General features: G+C 34.2%; 1 protein-coding gene across 1 annotated transcript in view; it reads left to right on the forward strand.

Annotated features, from left to right (window-relative positions):
• The window catches only part of Zpbp (zona pellucida binding protein), a gene marked incomplete at its 5' end in the record, with an annotated part of 112,679 nt that overhangs the window by 38,788 nt on the left and 49,749 nt on the right, over positions 1–24,142 (forward strand). Inside the window, 2 exons of the mRNA XM_069997217.1 lie at positions 1–218; positions 9,395–9,471. The exon at positions 1–218 is cut by the window's left edge and continues 1 nt beyond it. Coding sequence (XP_069853318.1) covers positions 1–218; positions 9,395–9,471 — 295 coding nt within the window. The remainder of the gene's footprint in view (positions 219–9,394; positions 9,472–24,142) is intronic.

The raw sequence follows: 24,142 nt of genomic DNA on the forward strand, positions 1-24,142 counted from the left end.
CTTTCGTGAACCTCATTTTTATTACCAGTTCACAGTACGGTATCATGCTGCTCCCTGCAATAGTATCTATAATATTTCTTTTGAGAAGAAACTTCTTCAGATTTTAAGCAAACTAGTTCTTGACCTTTCATGTGAAATTTCTTTACTTAAGTCTGAATGCCATCGTGTTAAAATGCAAAGAGCTGGTTTGCAAAATGAATTGTTTTTTACATTTTCAAGTAAGTATATAATATATTTTAAAGCAAAACAAGTTGAATATCCATAAACAATTTTAAACATGTTGTGAATCATCAACAACATTTTAAAAATATATATTATAAATATCACGTATTTCCTATTCTTTAAATTGGCTTAGTGCTATTACTCTCCAAATAAAATTCTACTAACTTATGAGCTTAATGAAAAAAGTTTATTTCTCTCAATACCTTGCTATGGTGACTTACTGTAGAATGGAACTTAATGCCAGATCTGTTATACTATTTAGTTAATAAGGATTTAATTTGTAAATGCATCTAGTTATAATTATATTGTATACCCTAAAATAATCAACTTATTGGGCTTTTCTTAATGATGTATAGTGGAGGACTATTATTTTCTAGAAATCAAAGAATTGGGCTTGATCGCGAAGGGCTGGAGATTTGTAAGTATTCTGTCATGAAGTATCTCAAAAATAGCCACTCATTTTCTACTGGATGCTCCTCCCATTTTATCTCAAATGCAATTTATACTCTTATTTCTTTCCTCCTCCTTTGCTTTTCTTAATTTGTCTTCTATCAGTATTTGATTATATTTGCCAGTTGCCTAGATTTCTCTTCCTTCTTTATCTCTTGATCGGTTTCTCTTTTTCTTTTTGGTCATTTATGATCAAATCCAGAAAGATAATTGAGAGACATGAACTTTCTTACTACAGTCTCTTCTTCCAGAAAAATGTTGAGAATTTCTCCATTAGCCTTTGAAACAAATTTTAAGAGATAGATCAATTCTTTCATTACTTTCCCAGGGGCCCATTATTAATATTCAGTGGAATTATGAAATCTTTCCTTGGTCTTTTTAAATAAGTGGACAAGTTCTTAGCAAACTTGCAATTCCTTTTCAACTTACAAAAAAAAGAGACAAAATCCAATAAAAATGATATTATTTTTGTGCTGGCACTGAGGCTCAAACCAGAACTTCAAGTTCTTGCTTGAAAGTTTTTTACTCAAGGCTGGTGTTTTAACATGTTGGCCATACCTCCACTTCCAGAAATGTAACAAATATTCTCTTTTTAAAATTGAGTTATGCATCTCTCTTTTTTCCTTTTATTTTCTTTTATGATACTGGTTTAATCTTGGGGCCTTGTGCTTGCTAGGACTTTGTGCCACCATTTGAGCCATGTCCTCTTTCTTTTGGTTTATATTTCAAATAGGGTCTCCTACCTGAACAAGCCTTCAACTTCCATTTTTCTGGCTTTGCCTGTGGAGTAGTTGGGATTACAAACGTGCCACCATGACCAACTTGGATATTGTGTATCTTTTGTTTCTTAGTTGTAAGTGTTCTTTATATATTTTGGATACTAGATCCTTATTAGATATATGATATACAAAGCCATTTATCTTTGATGCAGGTTAACTTTTCACTTTCTTAATAGTTTACATTGGAAAGTTGTTTTCTATGTTGTTGACATCCAGTTTATTTTTTGTTCCTTTTGATGGTCTTGGTGTTATATCTAAAAGCCAATATCATCAAGATTTACCCCTTTTTGTAATTTAAACTTCTTCTGTTTATCATGGTTCTTGGAAAGCCACCAACTTAAGTTACATATAATCTGATTGTGATGGGATGTTTGTATGTCCCTTCTAACTTTAGGAATTTTTTTCCTCACCTCTCTTTGAGTTGTTTAAAAACAGTTAAGGCTTTGAAGAACAGGCAGAGATTTTTTTTTTTTGCCAGTTCTTGGGCTTGAACTCAGGGCTTAGGTGCTGTCTCTGGAACCTCTTTGTGCTCAAGGCTAGTGCTATACTACTTGAGCCATAGTGCCACTTCTGGCTTTTTCTGAATAATTTATTAGAGATAAGAATCTGCCTGGGCCAGCTTAGAACCGAGATCCTCAGATCTCAGCCACCTGAGTATGCAGGATTACAGGAGTGAACCTGGCCAGAAATATTTTTTTAATGGTTTGAAACCAGTCTAGGCAGAAATCTCCAGTTAACCAGAGAAAAGCTGGGCTGGAGGCGTGGCTCAGATGGTTAGAGTGTCAGTCACTTAAACTATGCAAGAACACAAGGCACTGAATTCAAGGCCCAGAAATAGCAAAGAAAAACAAGCAAAAATCCCCATAAAATGTACACATCAAAAAGTGATAGCTATTTAGCAAATGTTACTTACTGTAGAAAAAAGGAAGCCAGAACAGACAAATAGATGTAAAGAACCCATGCTATATGAGATCCATAGGAAATTGTCAACAATTAAGAACCACATATTTTCAGTGGCACATTAACCACATTTACTTAAAAGCTACATAAAAGTAAAACACCTGAATAACTATTATTTACTTATGAATCCAAGACAGTTTTAAATGAAAGTGGAATCACTTTAATAACTAATTGGATTTTTATAGAAACCACTATGCTCATTAAACTCAGTTAATTTAAGAAAACTTACACAAGTATTTTCCCTTAATCCACTAATTCTGTTGTTTAAGAGTTGTACTACTTTTCAGGTTACATGCTTCAGTAATCACCCTGTTTCTGTTTCCTAAACAGCTGAGGCTGCAAAGAGTTACTACCATGACACATCTAAAACCTTTTCAGGAGCAAGAGTCAGAAATATGAACTCAATAGTTTTATAAGAATGATAAACAAGCCAGGTGCCAGTGGCTCAAGCCTGTAATCCTAGCTACTCACTAGATTGAGATCTGAGAATCATGGCTCAAAACCAGCCTGGTCAGGAGTCTGTGAGACTATCTCCAATTAACTACCAAAAAACCAGAAATGAAGTTGTGATTCAAGTGGTAGAGTGCTAGCTCTGAGCAAAAAAGCTCAGAGACCATGGCCAGTTGCTGAGTTCAAGCCCTAGGACTTGCACACACACACACATACACATACATGGTTAAAATATTTACTGGTTTTGGTATGTTTTCTTATGGTTTTGTATTTTGGATCATTTTCCACTAAACTTGCTTATACTACTGCCATAGCATCTGTATACATGAGGAATTTTTATTCTACTCTGATATGTTTTGGTAAAATACTGAGCATTACTGTATTTTCACGTTGATGGGATTTTTGTTCTTCTTATGTTGTCCTTGTTGACCTTGCCCTTGTTGTGTATTAATGTTGTGACCCAACTCCTTGCACTGTAATGTATGAACATCTATATCAATTATATGACAGGCTGGATTACGTTGTGGATCTGCATTTGTGGAACAAACAAACTTTGTACCTTTGTATCATCAGTTAAAATTTCTCTTCATGCTATCTTTTTTCATATCTGTGGCTTGAACTGAGCTATCAGCAAAACCACATGCTTTTCGTTAATGAAAGTTCTACTCACCTGGCAGTGTAGAATGCTCTTCTGATTTTGAAGTGTTACTATATTCTCTATTTTGTTCCACTCTGGTGTGAGTTCTTTCATGTTGGTAAAAGGAAGTTAATTGACGGACGGTTATCCCTCATGAAGTACTTCTGTACAGAGTTACTCTCCAGTGTGAATTGTTTCGTGTATTTGGAGGCAATGAGAATAAGTGAACAGTTACACAATGCTTACCATCTGTAAGGTTTCTCTCCATTGTGAATCCTTTCATGTGTTTTAATGAAAGCATAATAATTGAATGCTTTCTCACATTGTTGGTACACAGTTTTACTCCACTTGAAGATAACATGAAAGAGTGAGTACTTTTCCCACTTATGGATAACATCCATAAATTTTCTCTCTAGTATAAGATTTTTCATGTCTTTGAAGGACATTGGAATTAAAGGAATGCTTTCTCAGTTGCTTACATCCATAGTTTCTATCCAGTGTGATTCTTTTTTTGTGGGTTTTGATGGAATTATAATAAATAAGGACTGTCTGACATAACTGAAATGTATAGGGTTTCTCTTTAGTATGGAGAACTTTCATATCTTTGAAAGTTGGAATTAAATGAAGACTTTCCAACATGGCTAAAATTCATAGTGTATGTCTCCAGTATGATTACTTTCATGCATTTGAAGGAAAGGGAAATGAATGAAATCTTTTCCACATTGCTTACATACATACAGTTCTCTCCAGTGTGATTTTTTTCATGAGTTTGAAGGCCACTGGAACTAGTGAACTCTTTCCCACAGTGTTTATATCTGTAGAGTTTCTCTCCAGTGAGACATTTTTCATACCTTTAAGGTCAGTGAATGTAAATTCACATTGCTTATTCAAATTGTGTATGTTCCTCATGTACTAACCTGCTTTTAATAGGTCCAAGATGTTTTCCCTCATTCTGTAAGCGTTATCATTTTCTACTATAGTAACTGTACCCTAGTTCCAAAATGTTTATATTTTTTTTCATACTCTGGAGAAATAAAGTATTTTCTGGAGTATAGTATAGGTATTGATATATTCTTAAACTTCTGTTAACATTTACTAATTAAAATATCTGTACCATGTGCTATTTTGTGAAATTATTAATTTCTTCTTTGATTTTTTTAACTGATATGTAAATCTTAAGATTCTCTTTATGTTTCTTTGTGAGTTTTGGAAGATGATGTCTTTTAAGGAATTTAATTGATTTCTGCCCTAATTTTTACATTTCTTCTTTCTTGAGTTAAAATATTCTTCAATTTCCCAAATGAATATCAATTATTAGATTTACTTATTTTCTAATTTTTTCAGTGCTATAATTTCTCCGTTATTTTACTTTATGCCACAAATACTGATAAATGGACTTTTCACTTATTTTGCTAAAGGTACTTTTGTTGATGCTTTATATATAATGTATTTGTGTTGTTTAATAAATGGATTACTAATTTAGTTGTGCTATGATTGGAGTACATATACTGGGTGAATCTTCCAACCTCCTCCTCCTCTTCCTCTCTCTCTTTCTCTCTGCTTTCTCTTTCTTTCATTTTTCTTTTTGTGTGTTTGCTGTTTGACCCAGGGCCTCATACTTATGAGGTAAGCAGCGTACCATGAATGTAGTCTTTTGGTTTTAATTTTTGAGACAATACATGGCCAGCATTTGCTTTCATTCTTGGCCTTTTTTCCCTTTTTTTTTGGTTGATCGTGGGGCTTGAACTCTGGGCCTGGGCGCTGTCCTGTGCTCCTCAGCTCAAGGCTAGTGCTCTACCGCTCTACTGCTTGAGCTACAGTGCCACTTCTGGTTTTCTAGTGGTTTATTGGAGGTAAGGGTCTCATGGACTTTCCTGCCTGGGCTGGCTTTGAACCTTGATCCTCAGATCTCAGCCTCTTAAGTAGCCAATATTACAGGTGTGAGCCACCAGCGCCCGGCCTTTTTTCCTTTTAAAGACAAACATTTTTATTTTGTGCTGGTTCCAGGGCTTGAACTCATGGTCTGAGCACTGTCCCTGAACTTTTTTGGTCAAGGTTAGCATTCTGCCACTTGAACCACAGCTTATTTTGGTGATGGATTGGAGACAAGAGGCTCATAGACTTTCCTTCCCAGGCTGGCTTCAGATTACAGTCTTGAGATCTTAGCCTCCTGAGTAGCTAGAATTAAAGGTGTGAGCCACTGGTGCCTGGATCTTTTTGCATTTTTATTTTTACCTCTATGTTTCATGCCTGCTAACTTGACCTATCCTCTCTGATTTACTGGTTGCATTTTTACATGTGTGCAATGAATAGGATCACTGTGTCTACCTTTCCTTTTTATATTTGTCTGTCTTCCTTCCCCTTGATGCCCCACCCAACAATAGCTACATTTTTCTGGTATTCATTCAACTTTAAGTTGTTCAAAGGAGTTATACCATTAGAATCCTCCCCTGTGTATACCCTGCTGTGGTCAACTTGTATATATACATTTGTATATATACATATACCCTTGAATATGTTTTCATGTATGCTAATAATTTATAACAAACTTCTACATATGAGTGAAGACTTGTATCATTGTTTCTCTGACCCTGACTTATTTCATGTAATTTTTTCCAGGTCCATCCATTTCCCAGCAAAAACATAATTCTTCCTGATGGATTAGTAAAATTCCATTGTTTGTATTTATTCCATTGAAAGGCACTTGGGCTGTTTCCATAACTTGGCTGTGGTGAATAGTGCAGCAATTAACATGGTTATACAAGTGTCTTTACTGTATCCTGATTTGTAATATTTGGATAAATGCCTAAGAAAGAATGGTGTCACTGGATCACAGGATAGTTTTCTATGTTCACCTGCCTTACATGGTGGTTGCAATCATTCATATTCACACCAACAGTATAACAGGGTTTCTCCCTCTGTGTTTGCCAGCATTTGTTGTATATATTCTAGATGATGGCCATTCTTACTAGGATGTGATGAAATCTCAAGATTGTTTTGATTTTCATTCCCTTTATGGCCAGAGATGCTGAGCATTTCTTCCTGTCTATTGACCATTTTTTAGTTCTTCTGAGAAGTCTCTCTTTAGCTCCTTTTCCCATTTAATATTTGGATCATTGATTCTTTCGGGGTTTAGTTTCTTGTTCACTCTGCATATTCTGGATGTTAGGCCCTTGTCAGATGTATAGCTGGCAAAGATCTCCCATTCTTTGGCTAGTAATTAAGTTCTTTGCTATACAGATACTCTTAGCTTGATGTAATCTCAATTATCTTTTTTTTTTTTTTGGTCAGTCATGGGTCTTGAACTCTGGGCTTGGGTGCTATTCCTCAGCTCTTTATCTCAAGGTGAGTGCTCTACCGCTTGGGCCACAGCGCCACTTCCAGTTTCCTAGTAGTTTATTGGAGATAAGAGTCTCACAGACTTTCCTGCCTGGGCTGCTTTGAACCTGACCCTCAGATCTCAGCCTCTCCTGAATAGCTAGAATTACAGGTGTGAGCCACTAGTTGCCCAACACTCATTTTTCAATTTTGTCTCCAGTTTTCTGAGCCTCTGAAATTCAGGAAGTTCCTGCCTATACCATTGAGGTCTTTGATCCATTGACAGGCAGGAATCTAGATTAATTCTAAGGCATATGAATGGCTAGTTTTCCCAAAAACATTTGTTGAAGAGGCTCTCTTTTTTTTCCAACATATATTTCTGGCCTTCTTGTCAAATATCAGATGGGCTGTAGGAACATGGGTTTATTTGGGTTTATTTGTGAGTCTTCTGTTCCATTGGTCATCAGGTCTGTGTTAGTACTAAACTGTTTTTATTTCTATAGTACTGTAACACTGTAATAAAGTTTGGAGTCAGATTATGATTTATTTTGCCTAAGATTGCTTTGGCTGTTTGGAGGTAGATGGTAGGAGGGGAGGTATTATGTTTCCATATGATTTTTTTTCTCTTATCTTGGTGAACAGGAATATTACATTGAATTTGTATATTGCCTTTGACAATATTTTCATTTTAACTATGTTAATACTGCTAATCCTTGAACATGTTCTTTCTGCTTCTTGGTGTCTTCTTTATTTCTTAAAAGTTTTGTAGTTTTCACTGTAGTGCTTGGCTACGTTCATTTTTCAGGTGTGTTTTGAGGTTATTTGAAACAAATTTGTTTTCCTGATTTCCCTTTATCTACTAATTGTTGGTATAAGAAAAGCTACTGATTTTTGTGGGTTGAATTTATATTCTGTTGTTTGACCCAAAGTATTTATCACCTCTAGGAGCCTTGGTGGAATCTGTAGGGTTCTTTGGATAGAGGGTCATATCATCTGCAAATAGGTATAGTTTCACTTCTTCCCTCCCTGTTTGGTTCTCTTCTATGTTATTTTCTTGCCTTAGCTCTGTGTTATACTTAAAAGTATTATACATAAAAGGAGTGAACTTAAAAGGAGTGAACTTAAAAGGTTTTGAACTCAGTATGTAGCTTACACTGACCTTGAACTCTTAATCCTCCTTCAACCCAATGAAGCACAGCTATTTTCCAGCTATATAAGAGGTTTACATTGGATAGATGATGGTTCTAGTTCAACCCAGGCAATAAAGTTCTCAAGACCATCTCAACAGAAATAAAGCTGTGTGTTATGGTGCGCTTCATAAATCCCAGGAACAACAAGAATTTTAAATAGGAAAACGATAGTCTAAATTCCTTGGGAAAAAGCAATACCACCTTATCTTAAAAACAGCCAGAGAAGAAAAAGGGTTGGAGATGTGGCTCAAGCAGCAAAACATCTGCTTTGCAAGTGGAAAGCTCTTAAGTTCAAATCTAATACCACCAAGAAAAAGAAAAAGGTTTTATGGAAATTATATTTTGAAATAATTCTTAGCAAAATGTACAACTTAAGTCTTTTACATAGAATAAACATAAAAATGATGTAGGACATATAGAACAACTAATGAGATAATAAATATGGATAGAGTTATGCAGAAATAAAATTGTCAAAATAGGTAATAGTAATAAAAGTATAGATGGTTTTGATTGTTATTCTAATCATATTTTCAAAGCTTTAAAAGCCTGTTATTTTAGAGAGTAGAAAGTAAATTTTAAGATGATATTAAATATATGGCCCTGTTTATTAGTGATAAATATAAGGCTGTAAGATCTTTTCTATATTTTGATGTACAGTAGAGATTAGCTAAAGAATTTTGAATTATATTGTTGAATTTAGAAGGATTTATTAATGGAAGTTTTTAAAGATGCATTTTGGTTCTTATTCCTGATTTTCAAGTCTTAGTAATATAATGGAAAATTTTCTCAGATGATCTTACAGAGATACTGCTCATTTCTACCTTGCTAAATCCATCTGCTTTTCTTTTTTTCTCACTTCATATCATAAACATATAGAATAATCTCTGGCACATAGTTTTCTTCTGGAAATTGTAAAATAAATGCATTAAAATGTTTAACATTTCAGTTACCATAGCAACTGCCATTGTTCAGCCTCATTTCTATTTCAGTGTTATTACCGTAGTTTATCTACAATAGTTTATCATTTGGTGTATAGAGATTTGAGTTGGTCTAGTGACATATAATACTGTATGGACAAAGATAAATAGGGAATTTTATGAATACACACATACATATATGTGTTATAAAAAGTGAACTAATTTTCTTAATGTTTTATAAAATAAAAAGGAGATACAATAATCATGAAATTTAATTTTTGTAAGACAAAAATTTATGTAAGACAAAACAAATATTTGAATTTTGCTGAAGCTATTTAGCACTAGAAAAAGTTGCTTATATTTTTAGTACAAGAAAATATTAGATAAAAGAGGTTTTCTTTTTCAAGAGCCAATTTAAATTTATGATACAGTATTTAGAGCCATGAGAAAATATAATATATATATTTTTAGTTTCATCTCTAGACACTGAAAAAGGACCCAAGCCATGTACAGACCATCAGTGTGAATCTTCCAGAAGACTATCTAAGGTATGTTAGGTATCACTGGAGAAAGAAAAAAAAAACTTGAATGAATATGCTCAGTGTGTAAGTAAGCACCTTAGCTATTTGTAAAATAAATCAAACCCCCATAATTAGGGAATTCAAAAATAAAAGTTAACCCAACAAAGAAGAAACTTAATATAACCAGTACTTAGTACTTTCAAACTTAATATTTTGTAAATGAGAATGTGGAAGATAATTTATTTGGCCTTACTTGCTGTTACTCATTCATTTACATTAATCAGAACAGATCATGGCTGGAATTTCTAATAGATGTTTGTATAGTAACCTTATGTCAGCACCAATTTTTACAAATTTTTTATTAGTTTATAGCAGTGTTTAATTGATTACATTGGGGATTTTATGTAAACCCTTATGGCATCTACAAATACAGTATTTACTTCTTTCTAATTGAAATGTCTTTTATTTCTTTATCTTATTTATACTATCGAATGGCTGTCATATGAGTGAGAATCTTTTTTTGTTCATATTCTTAAAGGGAAAAGACTTAATTTTTCACCATCACATCTGATATTAACTCTGAGTAAAACCAGATATCTTTTATTAGAATGAGAAAGTTCCCTTCTATTGCTCCTTTATATTTTGAATTATAATACTTTTTCTGATTTTATTGAAAACAACATACCTAAATTATATTTGTTCTTGTTTTATTACAAATAATAGTGAAAAATTTCCCCTTTATCCTTTACGCTATATTATTTGAGATATATGTAATAAAATCTGTAGCCATGTTTTAAAACTGCTACAAACAAAAGACATAGGACATATAAAATAGCATTTTGAGTTAGAAATCATATAGATAATTTTAGATTAGCATATAGCTATAAGAATAATTCAGAGAATTTTGTTGTACATTTTATATCCATATGGTCCAACACAATTTAGAATATTGATATTAGCAATATCAATATTGATATTTAGCTTTTCTCAATTTATTTGTACCCATTATGTGTGTCAAGTTCTACACAATTTCATCACCTGGCTAGGATCATATGTCCACCCTGTATTCCAAATGCAAAATGGTTTCCTACCATCGAAGTGCCTTGTAGTGTTTTGTTGTTGTTGTTTAGATATAGCCATACCCTCTGTTCCTGATTTTCTGCCAGAGACTCCTAATGCTTGAGACTCATATTTCTTTACTGCACTTCTAAAATTGCATTCTTAGAAATTTTCCTAGAGATTGACCTAGATTCAACATTTGTTAGTAGTTTATTTTCATTAGGATGTCAGGTAGTATAACAGGTTGTTTGACCTGTTGAAGGACCAATGTGTGTTACAGTTTAAGCTTCTGTAAACTTTTATGTATACGTTTTTATGGAAAAGAAAATTGGCCCATTAATTTTTTATTGTGGTATAATTGATTTTAGTATCCTCCCAACCATGTATGAGTAAGCACTTTTTCCACATCTTTATTGCCATTTGGTGTTATTTATGTCTAATTTATGACTTTAGAAAATGTATAGTAGAATTCCTTTATGATTTTAACTTACATTTCTATAAAGGATAATGAAATTAACCATTTTTAATGTTCATTACCACCTATACATCTTTTGTTAAATATCTGTTAATATATTTTGGCTGATTTTCTACTTGTCATTTATTTTATAATTACCATACAGGTTTTTTTTGTAAATTCTAGGTAGAAGTACTTTTGTAAATATTTTTAGATTCTAGCTGTTTTTATTTTTTTACTACTGTGTATTTTCGCAGTCAGTTTAAGATTTTTATGAGATCAGTTATACAAGTTTTCTCTCTTTTGAATGTGATTTCTTTGCATAGTTCTTCCCTATTTTTTTTTAAAGTTTTACATTTCAATCTAAGTCTGTGGCAGCTTTTGTATTGACAGTACTTAGAGACAGGAGGCATGGAAGGCATGCAAGAAGCAATATTGTTAAGCTTGTATGGAAAAGAGTTGAGAGGGGCAAGATCTATCTGAAAGTACCTTTAATAGGAATTCAGGAGTCAGTACACAAGCAAAAGACATGAGAGAACTTTATAGGGTCATTTGAATGTCACTAGGAATTTGAGTGTCATTAGGTTGCAATAACAAGAAAGGAAGGATACTTGTAGCAGGAATCACATTGATGGACCTGGCTTCCTAGGTGGCCTTACAACATGTTTTATGGCAATGTAGGTGTCAGGAAAATATGAACTTTAAAATTTGTAATATGCTTTTCAATCTCTGTATATTTTGACCATATATATGATGAATATTTTTTAGTTTTCTGTATCTGTCTTTATGCCAGTAGCACATTGTTTTCATTACTATATCTTTAAAATAAATTTTGAAGCTAAAAGTATGCTTCTTCTAACTTTATTATTCATTGTCAAGTTTGGCTTATACAGGGTTTCAAGAGATTGCATATGAATTTTAAGATGAATTTTCTCATTTCTAATTTTTGATAGATTACATTAAATCTGTAGATACCTTTGGTTCAAATTCATATACTAATATTAAAATGTTCCAATCAGTGCACAGTTTTCAGCAATATTTTGTAATTTTCAGTGTACAGATCTTTCACGTTATTGGCTAGCTTTCTCCCTATGAATTCAGTTCTTTTTGATAAGTATTGAGTTACTTTTGACAAGTGGACTTTTGCTCTTAATTTCCTTCTGGAATATGTTTAAAGTATGGAAAAGTAACAAAGAGTTTGTTTTTATTTTCTATCCTGTGACTTTGGTAAATTCATTTACTATAGCTCTTTTTTTGGTGTGGATCTTACAGGTTTCCTACATATATGATCCTGTTATTTGTGAACTGTGAGTTTTTTCAAGTATGTTTTAATTTCTTTTAATTGTCTTGTTGCTATTTTGAACAGAAGAGACAAAAACAGGAGTTACTGTCTTATTCCTGGTTATAGAGGAAAAGATCACAGTCATCAGTATTCAATACGATGGACTTTTCTTACATGGCCTTTATTATATTGAATTACTATCCTTTAAATCCTGATTTTGGGGTGTTTTATTATAAAAGTGCATTTTAAATGTTTGTCTGTATCAGTTTAGAAAAATGATTATTTTCCCATTATATTGTAATAGAGTGATTCATTTCCATATGTTGAACCATCCTTAAATTCTACAAAAAAAGTCACATTCAGTCATAGTGTATAACACTTTTGTTATGGTATACAATTTTTTCTTGATGATTTTTATCATCATTATTGTTTGAATATTCTTTTATTTTCTGTTCTCATTGTTTTGTCTTGCTTTGATGTCAGGATAATATTAGCCTTTCTGAGTCTGAAAGTTTTCCCTATACTTTAGCTTTTGGTAGAGTGGAGAAATTTGATATTTATTCTATAAGTGATACTATAAAATCATCAGCAGGGAAGTCACTTGGTTCTGAGCTTTTCTTTCCTGGGAGATGTCCATTACTGAATTAATTTCTAGTTTTAGGTCTGTTCAGATTTTGTATTTCCTCATGATTCAGTCCTTGTATGTTGCTTATTTCCTGTAATTTGTCCATTTCATTTAGGTTGCTCAGTTCAGTCTAAGTTATGATGAATATATCTTTGAGTAATTAATAAACAATTATTGTTTTGCAGTTGTGAAGGCCTGGGAAGTTCAAGCTCAAGGCATTAGCTGATTTTGAGTCTTGTGAAGGGTTGCTGTATTTCAGTAGATAGTACACTTTAGTGCAGCCTCATGTAGAAGGCAAAACCACTCCCTTCAACCTTTTGTTTTGAAAATTTATATTAATTATACAAGGTGTTTTCTCTGTAGTCCTTCACACATGCATATATTAATCATATTAAACCCTTCTATTGCTCACTCTTTTCTTTGTTCTCTTTCAGTAAGTTACCTGGTCCCTTTTTCATATATAGACACAATGTATTTTGGTACTGTTCAGCTCTCATTCCTTTTCCCTTGTCCCCTCTCCTCAAAGTCTCGTGTGTGTGTGTGTGTGTGTGTGTGTGTGTGTGTGTGTGTGTGTGTGTGTGTGTGTGTGTGTGTGTGTGTGTGTGTGTGTGTGGTATGTATGTGTAGGTATCTCCATATTATAAATATGTATATATATTCTTCATATGAGAGAAAACATGGCAGCTTTCATCCTTCTGAATTTGGCTTACGTTGGTTAACATGATGACTCTAGTACCATCCATTTTTCTGCAAACACAATTTCATCCTTCTTTGTGGCTGATTAATACTCCATTGTATATGTATACAACATTGTCTTCATGAAGGTCATGCATGCTGATTTTAAAGTTTGGCCATTGTGAAGAGTGCTGCAGTAAACATGGTTGTGCAAATAGTTCTGTTGGATCTTGACTTATATTCCCTCCTATTTATATGCAAGAATGATATTTCCAGATCATATTATATTGCTATTTTTTAGGTTTTTGAGGAACATCTATACTACTTTTTATAATGGCTGCATGAATTTACAGTTATAATACCCTGTTTGAATACTACTAGTATATTAAGTTTTCTTTTCTTTCTTTTTTTTTTTTTTTTTGTCAGTCATGGGTCTTGAACTCTGGGTCTGGTACTGTCCCTCAGCTATTCAGCTCAAGGCGAGTGCTCTACCACTAGAGCCACAATACCACTTCCAGTTTTCTGGTAGTTAATTGGAGGTAAGAATCTCATGGTCTTTCCTGCCTGGGCTGGCTTTGAACCCAGATCCTCAGATCTCAGCCTTCTGAGTAGCTAGGATTACAGGCACCCAGCTTTAAGGATTCTTTTTTACCTCCATCCTCCCCAGCATTTATTGTTTCTCTTCTCAATGCTAGCCAATCTGACTAGGTAAAATAAGCTGTCTCTTTAATATGGGTACAGATCCTATTTATGAGGCTTCTGGTCTATCTTCTTTTTTGTAGGTTTTAGTGTTATTATAAAAGTGATGTACAGAGAGATTAGACTTAAATAAGATAGGTAATAAGTGCATTTGTTTTTGAGAAGTGTCACCGCTTCCCTTGTTTTCTTCCAGTTTTTCGCTCCCAACCTCTCCCCACAAGTTGTGTAGTTCATTTTCAACAGTGTCTAGTGAGTATCATTGCTGCATTTGTTTACCCTTTGTCCCACCATTTCTGTGCTCCCCCATTCCCTTCCCAGAATAGATAAACATATATACATATATAAGACAAAATGTACAGAAAACCAAAACACGATGAAGGAAGAAAAAAAAACAACAAAAAGAAAATCTCTCATTTTCATTTCTCGGAGTTCATTTCAATAAGCATCATTTTATATGATCATATACTCATAGCTATATTGGGCCTTTGTTATTCTCTCCTAAGAATATCCTCCTTTGATCTTACTGTGTGAATGTCTAGAGTCCTGTATAATTTATCATGTCCAAGTATATATTTTTTTCTTTTAGCATCCATTGTTTTACTTACAGATTTATAGGCACATTATAATTACAACAAATGAGGGAAACTAATTTTGTAATCACCACTTGAGAACTTCATCTCAGTATTATTATTCAGGTAATTAAATTGGAATAGAAGAATTTTAGGAGGATGTTTAGACTATAATGCAATTATTTTTGTATTCTCTTACAATCCTCTCATTTCTATAAAATGGATTAGAATATTCTGTTACATTTCTTGCTTTAATTACTTGAGACTTTTGTATTTTTCTTAGTTCAGCTAAATGCTTATGCATTATGTTGATGAAAGCACTAATTCTTGTTTTGGTTGATTTTCTGTATTTTTCTATTCTCTGTACTTTGGTTTTAACTATTCGTTTCTTCTAGGTTTCTGTTAGGTTTAATTTTATTTTTGTAGCTCCTTTAAGTTTTAAAATTACACTATTTGAGTTATTTCATGTTTTTAAGTTATTCATTTAAACATTAAGTTCCCTTGTTAAAACTGTTTTTACCTCATTCTATAACGTTCTCTTACAAGAGAAAATTTGTTTTGTCTTTTTTGTTTAACTTTTCTACTTACTTAGGACTGTGTAACATAATATGTAGAGTTCAGTTTTTTGTGGTATTAGTTGATTTATTTCTTTGTGATCTGAAATATATTTTGTATCATTTATCTCCTATGTTTATAAAGTCTTTTAAACCTGTATACTCTTTTAGAAAGTATTCCCTGTGAACTAAAAATAAAAAAAATGCATTGTGCTATTGTTGGCTACAGCGTTCTCTGTATGTCTTACAGAGCCAGTTGATCTGTAGTGTCCTTCAGGTGCTCTGTTTTCTTACTGGTTGTTCTATCCATTATTGAAATCTTGTAATATTGGGTTTCTATCTCTTTCAACTGTTAAAAATTGCCTCATTTACATACCTAGGATTTTAATACTTGGTATTTAAATATTTATAATTGCTACCTCTTATTATTTTACTATCCATTTCACCATTCTACAATGTCTTTCTGTGTCTCTTAATAGTTTTCTACTTGGCTGTTTTCTCCAATAATATAGAATATGTTCCCTTTCTATTATCATATTTGTGAAAGATTTTTTTACTTCAAAGTACATATGTTCTCAGATCTATAGTATATGGTTTGATCCTGTTATTTCTACATTTAGGCTACATAATTTCTGTTGAAGAGTTTAGTTTACTTACATTTAATGTAATTACTGAGAGGGAAGAGTTTACTACTTGTCCCTTTGTTGTTTCTAAAAATTGTTAGTTCTTCTATGTGTTATAAGATATTTTGTATTCTTTTTCTTCTTGATGTCTTTATTTGACTGTACTTGGATTTTTGTAAAGACATACTTTTGTAAAGACAGTTTACATCAGTTATACTTTAAAGAAACTCTTTGTCCTTTCCTCTTCCTCTTTAACTTCTACAATTTGCAAAATGTGATGTTGTTTATTTTGATAAATCCCTGTGTATTGTTCACATTTCTTCTTTTTTTCTGTTCTATTTATTTTATCAGTACATCAAAATGATTTTCTTCTTACTAAATTTTGGGGGGTTATAATTACATGAGCAAGATAATTAGTACATTTCTTATCAAGCATTGTTGCTTCCTCCTTTGTTTTTCCCCTACAATCCCTGCCCTCCCGTCTCCATGACTACACTCCCCCCCCACCAAAGTTGTAAAGTTCGTTTTTTGACATAGCGTCTTGTACATCTCATTGTTGCAGTGGGTCCACCTGTATCTCTATTCAAAGGATTTTCCCCCCTTCCCATCCCCAAATTATACTAACATCAAATACAGTGAAAACCGTGGGGGAGGGACATACAAAGCAACAAAAAAAAAGGTCAGATAAGATGATGTTAGGCAAAATGAACCCCAAGATAAGGACACAAGTAGCTTTTCTTTCTTGCTATTGTTTCTAACATATTTATAAGGTGATTTTTTTCTTACTGAATTTTTATGTCACAAATTATACCTGTATGTACCATGTACTCATTTTTTTGTTTGTTCTTGGAAATTTTGTGACAGAAGTAAAAATGACTTAAAGTTAAAATTACAATGTTTCAGAGACTTACATTTGTCCACGTGTTTTTCTTTACATGATAAATTGATAGGTACCTGAGGCTTTAAATTACTAGATATAGTTTTAATTTAAGATTGTTTTCTACTACTTATTGGGAAGATATAGTGATAATTTTAAAGAGACATTGCCCATATATATAATGGTAATATTTTTAAGCTTTGACTATATAATTCCACATCCTTCAACCATATATGATATCAATTGAGAAATTTGCCAATAATCATATGGAATCTGCTTTGCACAAAATTACTTTGCTCATCCTTCCAAGATTCTGTCATCGTCCTTGATTGTTTAATTGCCATGTGTCATGATGTGGGTCTTTTAAAATTTGTTCTATGGAGTGTTCATAGAGTCTCATGTATTTATATTCTCATTTCTTTCCTTAAATTTGCATAGTTTGCAGTAGTTATTCTTTAAAGAAAACCTTTGCCCTTTTTTCTTTCTCTTCAACTTCTGCAATTTGTGTAATGTTATGTTTCTTAGGTGTTGTTGACATTTCTTCCTTTTTCTTCTCTGTGTTAAAATTAGTTTCAAAAAGTCTTTATGTAGACTATTCTGCCTTCTGCTTAATTAGTATTGCTGCTGAATCCAGTTTTTTACTTCAGTTATTGTACATTTTACCTCCAACTTTTCTTTTGTTATTGTATCTATTTGAGGCTATTTTCATTTTACACTTAAAATAATTTTGATTTTATTTACTCAGTTTTCCATGTCCTGAAGCATATCTGAGATAGGTTTAAAAATTCTTGCTCAATTTATTTTTATTTATTTATTTATTTATTTTGGGTCCAGTCCTGGGGCCTGAACTCTGGGCCTGGGCACTGTCCCTCAGCTCTTCAGCTCAAGGCTAGCGCTCTACCACTTGAGCCACAGCGCCACTTCCAGCTTTTTTCTTTTTGCTTATGTCGTGCTGGGAATCGAACCCAGGGCCTCAGGCATGCAAGGCAAGCGCTCTACCACTGAGCCACCTTCCCAGCCCCTCTTGCTCAATTTAGAGACCAGTATATTTTAACGTTGGTTTTGGGAATAGATTTTAATCCTTTTAGTATTCTAATTTCCCCACCTTTTTTGATTTGGCTTATAATCTTTTGTTGCTGAGTATCTGAAAAAAGAGCTATCTCTTTAATCTTTTTTGACTAGCTTGGAGCAGGGAAAATCCTTCCATGATCTGCCCTAATTTTTATGAACTTTGGGTTCCTACAAGCCTTTCCTGAATGTCTAACACACCATATATCTACATCTCTTGTCAGTGGCCTGTAACTTGATATCAAATCTATACTACTTTTCCTATCAGCCTACCCAATCTGATAAGACAGAAATTAGTCTCTAGGGAGTCAGCAAACATGCAGAATGCTATGAACAAATTCTGTTTCCAAAAGTGAAACAAGGAATTGGGCATAGTACTCTTGATTGTATTGATCTGGACCACTGGATGTTTGTGTGGTAAAAATAAGAGTAAGATTAACTGAAACCTAGCAAAATCTTTTCATTTTATGATTGTTGCTTTTTCTATATTATACAGCGAGGTGCTGGATACAGTTTATACAAATCTATTTTGAGCCATATATTTTCCTATATTCAAGATTTTTATGAGGGGATAAGTCTCTGGTACTTCCTAGTCTGTTGTCTTGCTACATCACTCCATGAGAAATGTTTATACGGTTTTATTTTTAGATCATTGCTTACATCACCTAATAGTAAACCATGTTTACACTTATTTTCCACAAGAAATAACGCATATGAAAATATCCTTTGTTTAAGTCAGTATATATCACAATCCATTCTTTTTATTTTATTTTATTTTATTTGAGAACATACTGTACAGAGGGGTTACAATTACATTGGCAGGATAATGCATACATTTCTTAGCATTGCAGCCTCCTCCTTTGTTTACCCTTCACCTCCCTTCCCAGCCTCCCCCCTCCCCCCCTTAATTTGAGGATTATTAGAAAATTATGACTGTAAAATAATGGCTGTAATTTTAACTTTTAATAACATTTTGAATTTTATGTAAGTGAAAAATTCAAAATACTTCTAATTTTTCATTTGATTTTCTTGTAAAACAAATCATTGTGAATTTTACTGTGTTGGATGTTGGGAATTTTGCTATTCTTTTATCTTCATCTTCTTAAATTTGTTCCAGAATATAATTGTTACTGGGAAAATAGCTTTTTTCATTTTTTTAATTGCTGGTCCTGGGGCTTGAACTTAGGGCCTGGGTACTGTATTTGAGTCTCTTTGTGATCAAGGCTAGCGTTCTACCACTAGAGACACAGTGCCACTTCTGGCTTTTTTTGAGTAGTTAATTGGAAATAAGAGTCGCACAGACTTTTCTGCCCAGGCTGGCTTCAAATTGCAATCTTCAGATCTCAGCCTCCTGAATAGTTAGGATAATAGGCATGAGCCACCAGTTCCCAGCTAGCTTCTTCTTTTTAAGTATTGCCTTCACAACTTGTTAGGAAGGGTTATAGATACATGAAAGTTTAATGATACCTAATTTCTAAGACAGGCCCTTTCATGATACTTTAGTTCCTAAAGTCTGTAATTTTCAGGTTTTCCATTCTGGTTTATGTGAACAAGGAGCATTTGTGTCCTGGTATGATCTTCAGATACTTTGATTTCTATTCTTCTTGGCAGCTCCTTTGGAGTCTTGGGAGGATTCCATACATTTACTGATGATTATTCCACTAAATCCTTGACAGTGATCTTACACTGCTCAGGGGCTCACTGTGTGTATAGCTCTCTTCTGTGCACCACACTGTATGTTGACGATAGTCAGATTATTATTCTCAGACTCACATTTCATCTTTTCCTGTCAGGGGTCCTCCTGGGTTGTCCCTTATTAGCACAGCCAAAACTTGCTCCAGGTCACAAACTAATCACATAGTTATGTTGTTTGCCTGTTATAGATCACTTCCTTCATTGCCTGATGCCCAGTTTCTTGATAGACATTTTGTCATATATTCTTGTAAGACTTTTTTCAGAAGCAGAAGTCTTCTAGATAAACTTTCAATATCAAACAATGATTTTTAATGTTTTATGCACCTCTTAAGCACAGCAATTTCTCTTAAGCTGTTTTCTAAACCTATATGGGTACACATTAAAAAGAGATGGGTTGTGGAGAAATAAGGACCTGATGTCCAGTTTTTTTCTTCTTCTCCTTAAAGTTTGTGTCATCAAGCTAAAAACAAACCCGTCAGTGGGAAAAATTGGGATTTCTGGAAATAACTATTGTATTGCATAGTTCATATTTTGATGACCTTTTAAATTCCAGATATTACAGTAATACTCCTAGAGTTACCCCAGATTTATGTGTTCTTCATTTCTGTTCATTATGGCCAAAAATTAATGTGATTGTAAGTGCTGTTGTAACAGATGGTACAGACTGGGTGGTTTAATCAAAAAGTATTTCTTGTTTCACAATCCTAAATACTATAAATCTAAGATAAAGATGGTGACAGGGTTGGTTCCATCTGAGAGCCCTTCTCCTTGATTTGTCATGTCTTCACATGAGCTGCCCTTTACGTGTATCTGTTCTTATTCTATTCTACTCAAACACCAGTCACATTTGATTAGGGTCATGCTGGATTCATGGCCTCATCTTCCTTAATTAACTCTGTATATGTCCTATGTTTAATGATCTTTGTCTTTGTGTGTATTGAATATTTTAATCTTTTTTATTGGTGCATATTCATTGTATAAAATGAATGGTTGCCTTAGGTTATTTGAATTTGAAATCAACTGGATTCAGTTTACTTTGAGTCTATTTTCTTTGGTCATTCACCCCCTCTATTACTCTTTAAGAAGCCTATGGCTGTATCTAACTTCCCTTTCTAAGAAACTAAGGGTTAGAATTTCAATATATGAGTTTTGTTGCCATCATAATTAAGTCTGTTACAGTTAGAATCATCAAAAATAAAGAACTCAGAGGCTTAAGTGGTAAAGAGTCAGTCAAGAGAACTACAAGATGGTGCCAAAACAATAGCGAGTCACCCTAACTCCAACCAAAAAGAAAGAATTCCAACACCCAGTATCTCCAAGAGACTTAAAACAATGGAAATCTGAACAAGAGAGAATTACAGGAATTGAAGGCGAAAAGATTTTTAAAAATGCTCATAGACTGCATACAGAAAGAGGGTAACTCAAGAAAACCTTCCCCCTCGCTGGAGCTTGGGTGGGCACAAGCCGGAAAAGTGGCCCGCGGTTTCTGGCAAATTCAGGACCAGCATCAGACTGCAGAAACCAGATGCAGAAATCCCCACAGCACAGGATTTGGACAGTGGTGACAGGCTGAGACCTCAGAGAATTCCAGCACCACCGCTGGTCAGCCTACAACCAGTCCCAGGGTCAGTGAGTACTCCACCAGGGACTTCCCCTATGGGAAACTAAAACTGGCAGTGACCCACAGGGCTTGAACTGGACCCACCACTTCCCTACACTGGAAGGATCACCACACCTTAAGAGGACAAAGAGAACAGATCCATTCCCCTCCCACAACTAATATCTAGTGGGAGGCACAGGAACCCATACTTGACAAGCACTAGGACCCAGTTCTACCCAGAGTTCTGGCAGCTGGAGGATGACCCTTCCTTCCCCCAGACAGAACCTGACAAGGGTTCTGTGCTAAGGGGCACAGATCAGCCCAGAAGCTGGAGGACAACCCCTTCCCCTGACAAAACCTGCTGAGGGAGGATCAGCCCAGAAGCTAGAGGACATCTCTTTCCCCTCCCCTCCCCCAACAGAATCTGCAGCTTCAGATCAGCTCAGCAGCTGGAGGATAACCCCCCTCCCCCATAGAACCTGTCTGCCAGTGCACAGATCAGCCCAGCTGCTGGAGGACAACCCCCTCCCCCTGACAGAGCAACCTCAACAACTGACCCAGGAACCCACCCAGAACCAAGCAAAGACTGCCATCTGTTCACCAAAAAGAGCTTGGATCTGACTCTGATAACCCCTAAACCCTCGTGCAAAAATCACAGTGAAAAATAAAAAATTCACAATTAAGAGAAGCAACTTATCTCACACTTCTGGGAAGAACTCCAGTGAAAGTGAAGAAGAAATAGAGGACAAATAATACATCTAAGGGTTAATAATGGGAAAGGCCCAAGATTTAAAGCGAAAAATGGATCAACAATTTAAAGAACAAAAAGAATTATCAAAATAGATCCAGCCTTTTAAGAAAGAGATGGAGAAAAGAAGAGATGCAGTACAGACCTTGTTAAAAGATGAAATTAACAATTTGAGAACCCATAAAAAGAAATCATAAATGGTTCGATTTCCTCTGTGCAAACCACAGTGGTATCCGTAATTAATAGAGCTAATGAAATGGAAAAAAAAGAGTATCAGGTACTAAAGACGAAATGCAGCAGCTGGAGAAAAAAAAGTCACAGATGGGGAAAAAACACTCAAAATATACCAAAGGGAAGTCCACGAACATACAGAAAATGCCAAGAAATTTAACCTTTGTATACTTGGGGTGATGAAGGTGAGAAATTCCTGAATAGGGGGATGCAACACTTATTCATTATGAATGTCGTCAAAAATTTCCCCAGTCTTAAAAGCGAAAATCACACCTACATATTGGAAGCATACAGAACCCCTAGCAAACAGGATCCCAGGAGGAACACTTCTAGACACATCAGAGGTAAAACACTAGACCTGAGTAACAAGACGAACTTACATGAAAGCAAAATCCAAGAAGGAGGTCTACTACAGTGGGAAAAAATCAGAATCACCGCATCTCTCTCCACACAGACACTGAATGCAAAGAGAGACTGGAAAGGTACCATGTAAACCCTGAGAAAAAATAACTGCCAAACCAGATTGGTATGAAACTAAACTTTTTAATAGTAAGAAAACAATGAATTTATTAACATTAAGCCAGCACTACAAAAAATATTAATAGGGGGAATACAATATGAAGAAAATAAGTTCAAGGAACCACATCAGAAAGGTATCACTAGGAGACCAATTTAGTAAGCACAGGAGGAAAGGAAAGAAGAAAAACTGAGGAAAGCAAGAAAATGACAGGAAACACAGTGCACCTCTATAATAACCATAAATATTCATGGACTCAATCACCAATCAAAAGTAAAAGAAATGCAGATTGGATTAGAAAGACAAATCCATCTGTTTGTTGTCTTTAAGAGACCTCTCACCCAAAGATAAAAACAAAAACAAAAGGGATAGAGGAAGCTTTTCCATGTCAATGCTCCCTTCAGGAAGGCAGGAGTTGCCATCCTGAGTTCTGACAACAACAACAACAAAAAAGACTTTTCACTAAAGTCAATGCAAAAAGACAAAGAAGGACACTACATATTAATATAGGAACAATCCAAGAAGAGGATATCACCATTATTAATTTCTACTCACCAAACATTGGAGCTCCAAGTATGTTAAGCAAATACTCTGAGTGACAGAAAAAAAAATAGATCCAAATACAACAATACTAGGAGACTGTACTCTCACCAAAGACAGGTCTACCAACCAGAGGATTAGCAAAGAACACTGAACTAAATGATACAACATCCCAAATTGACTTAACAGACATTTACAGAGTTTTTTACCCAACAAAAACGCAGTTCACATTCTTCTCAGCAGCCCATAGGACTTTCTTCAAAATAGATCATATCACAGTTCATACAAAGAATTTAAGCAAATACTAGAGGATCAGCTTAATCCCTTGTATTCTAACTGATCATAGTGGAATCAAGCTAGTTCTCACTAACAAAGCATACAGTAGAAATTGCACAAATACTTGGAAATTGAACAGCACATGTGAGCAACACATGGGTCACAGAAGAAATAAAGAAGAAATTTAAAAGTTGCTACAATTCAATGAAAACGAATATACATCACAAAAATTTATGGGACATGGCAAAAAGCAGTCCTGAGAAGCAAATTTATTGCTCTCATTACACACATCAAGAAAATAGAGACAAAGCAAATAATCTCATGATTATTTGCTAAAACAGCTAGAAAAGAAAACATTGAATCCAAAGTTACTAGATGGAGCCAGATAACCAAAATAAGCACTGAAATTACTAAGAGAGACTAAAAATCTATAAATAAAATTAATAAAAATTGATGGACCTCTGGCAAGATTGATTAAAAAGATGAGACCCAAATGAATAAGATCAGGGTGCTACAGGAAAAATTACAACAATCATCGAAGACATCCAAATGATCATAAGGAACTATTTCCAGAATCTATACTCACTAAGGAACCTAGCAGAAATG

The sequence above is a fragment of the Dipodomys merriami genome, unplaced genomic scaffold, assembly GCF_024711535.1.
Source record: "Dipodomys merriami isolate MVZ:Mamm:240054 unplaced genomic scaffold, mDipMer1.0.p SCAF_5, whole genome shotgun sequence".
Taxonomy (NCBI): domain Eukaryota; kingdom Metazoa; phylum Chordata; class Mammalia; order Rodentia; family Heteromyidae; genus Dipodomys; species Dipodomys merriami.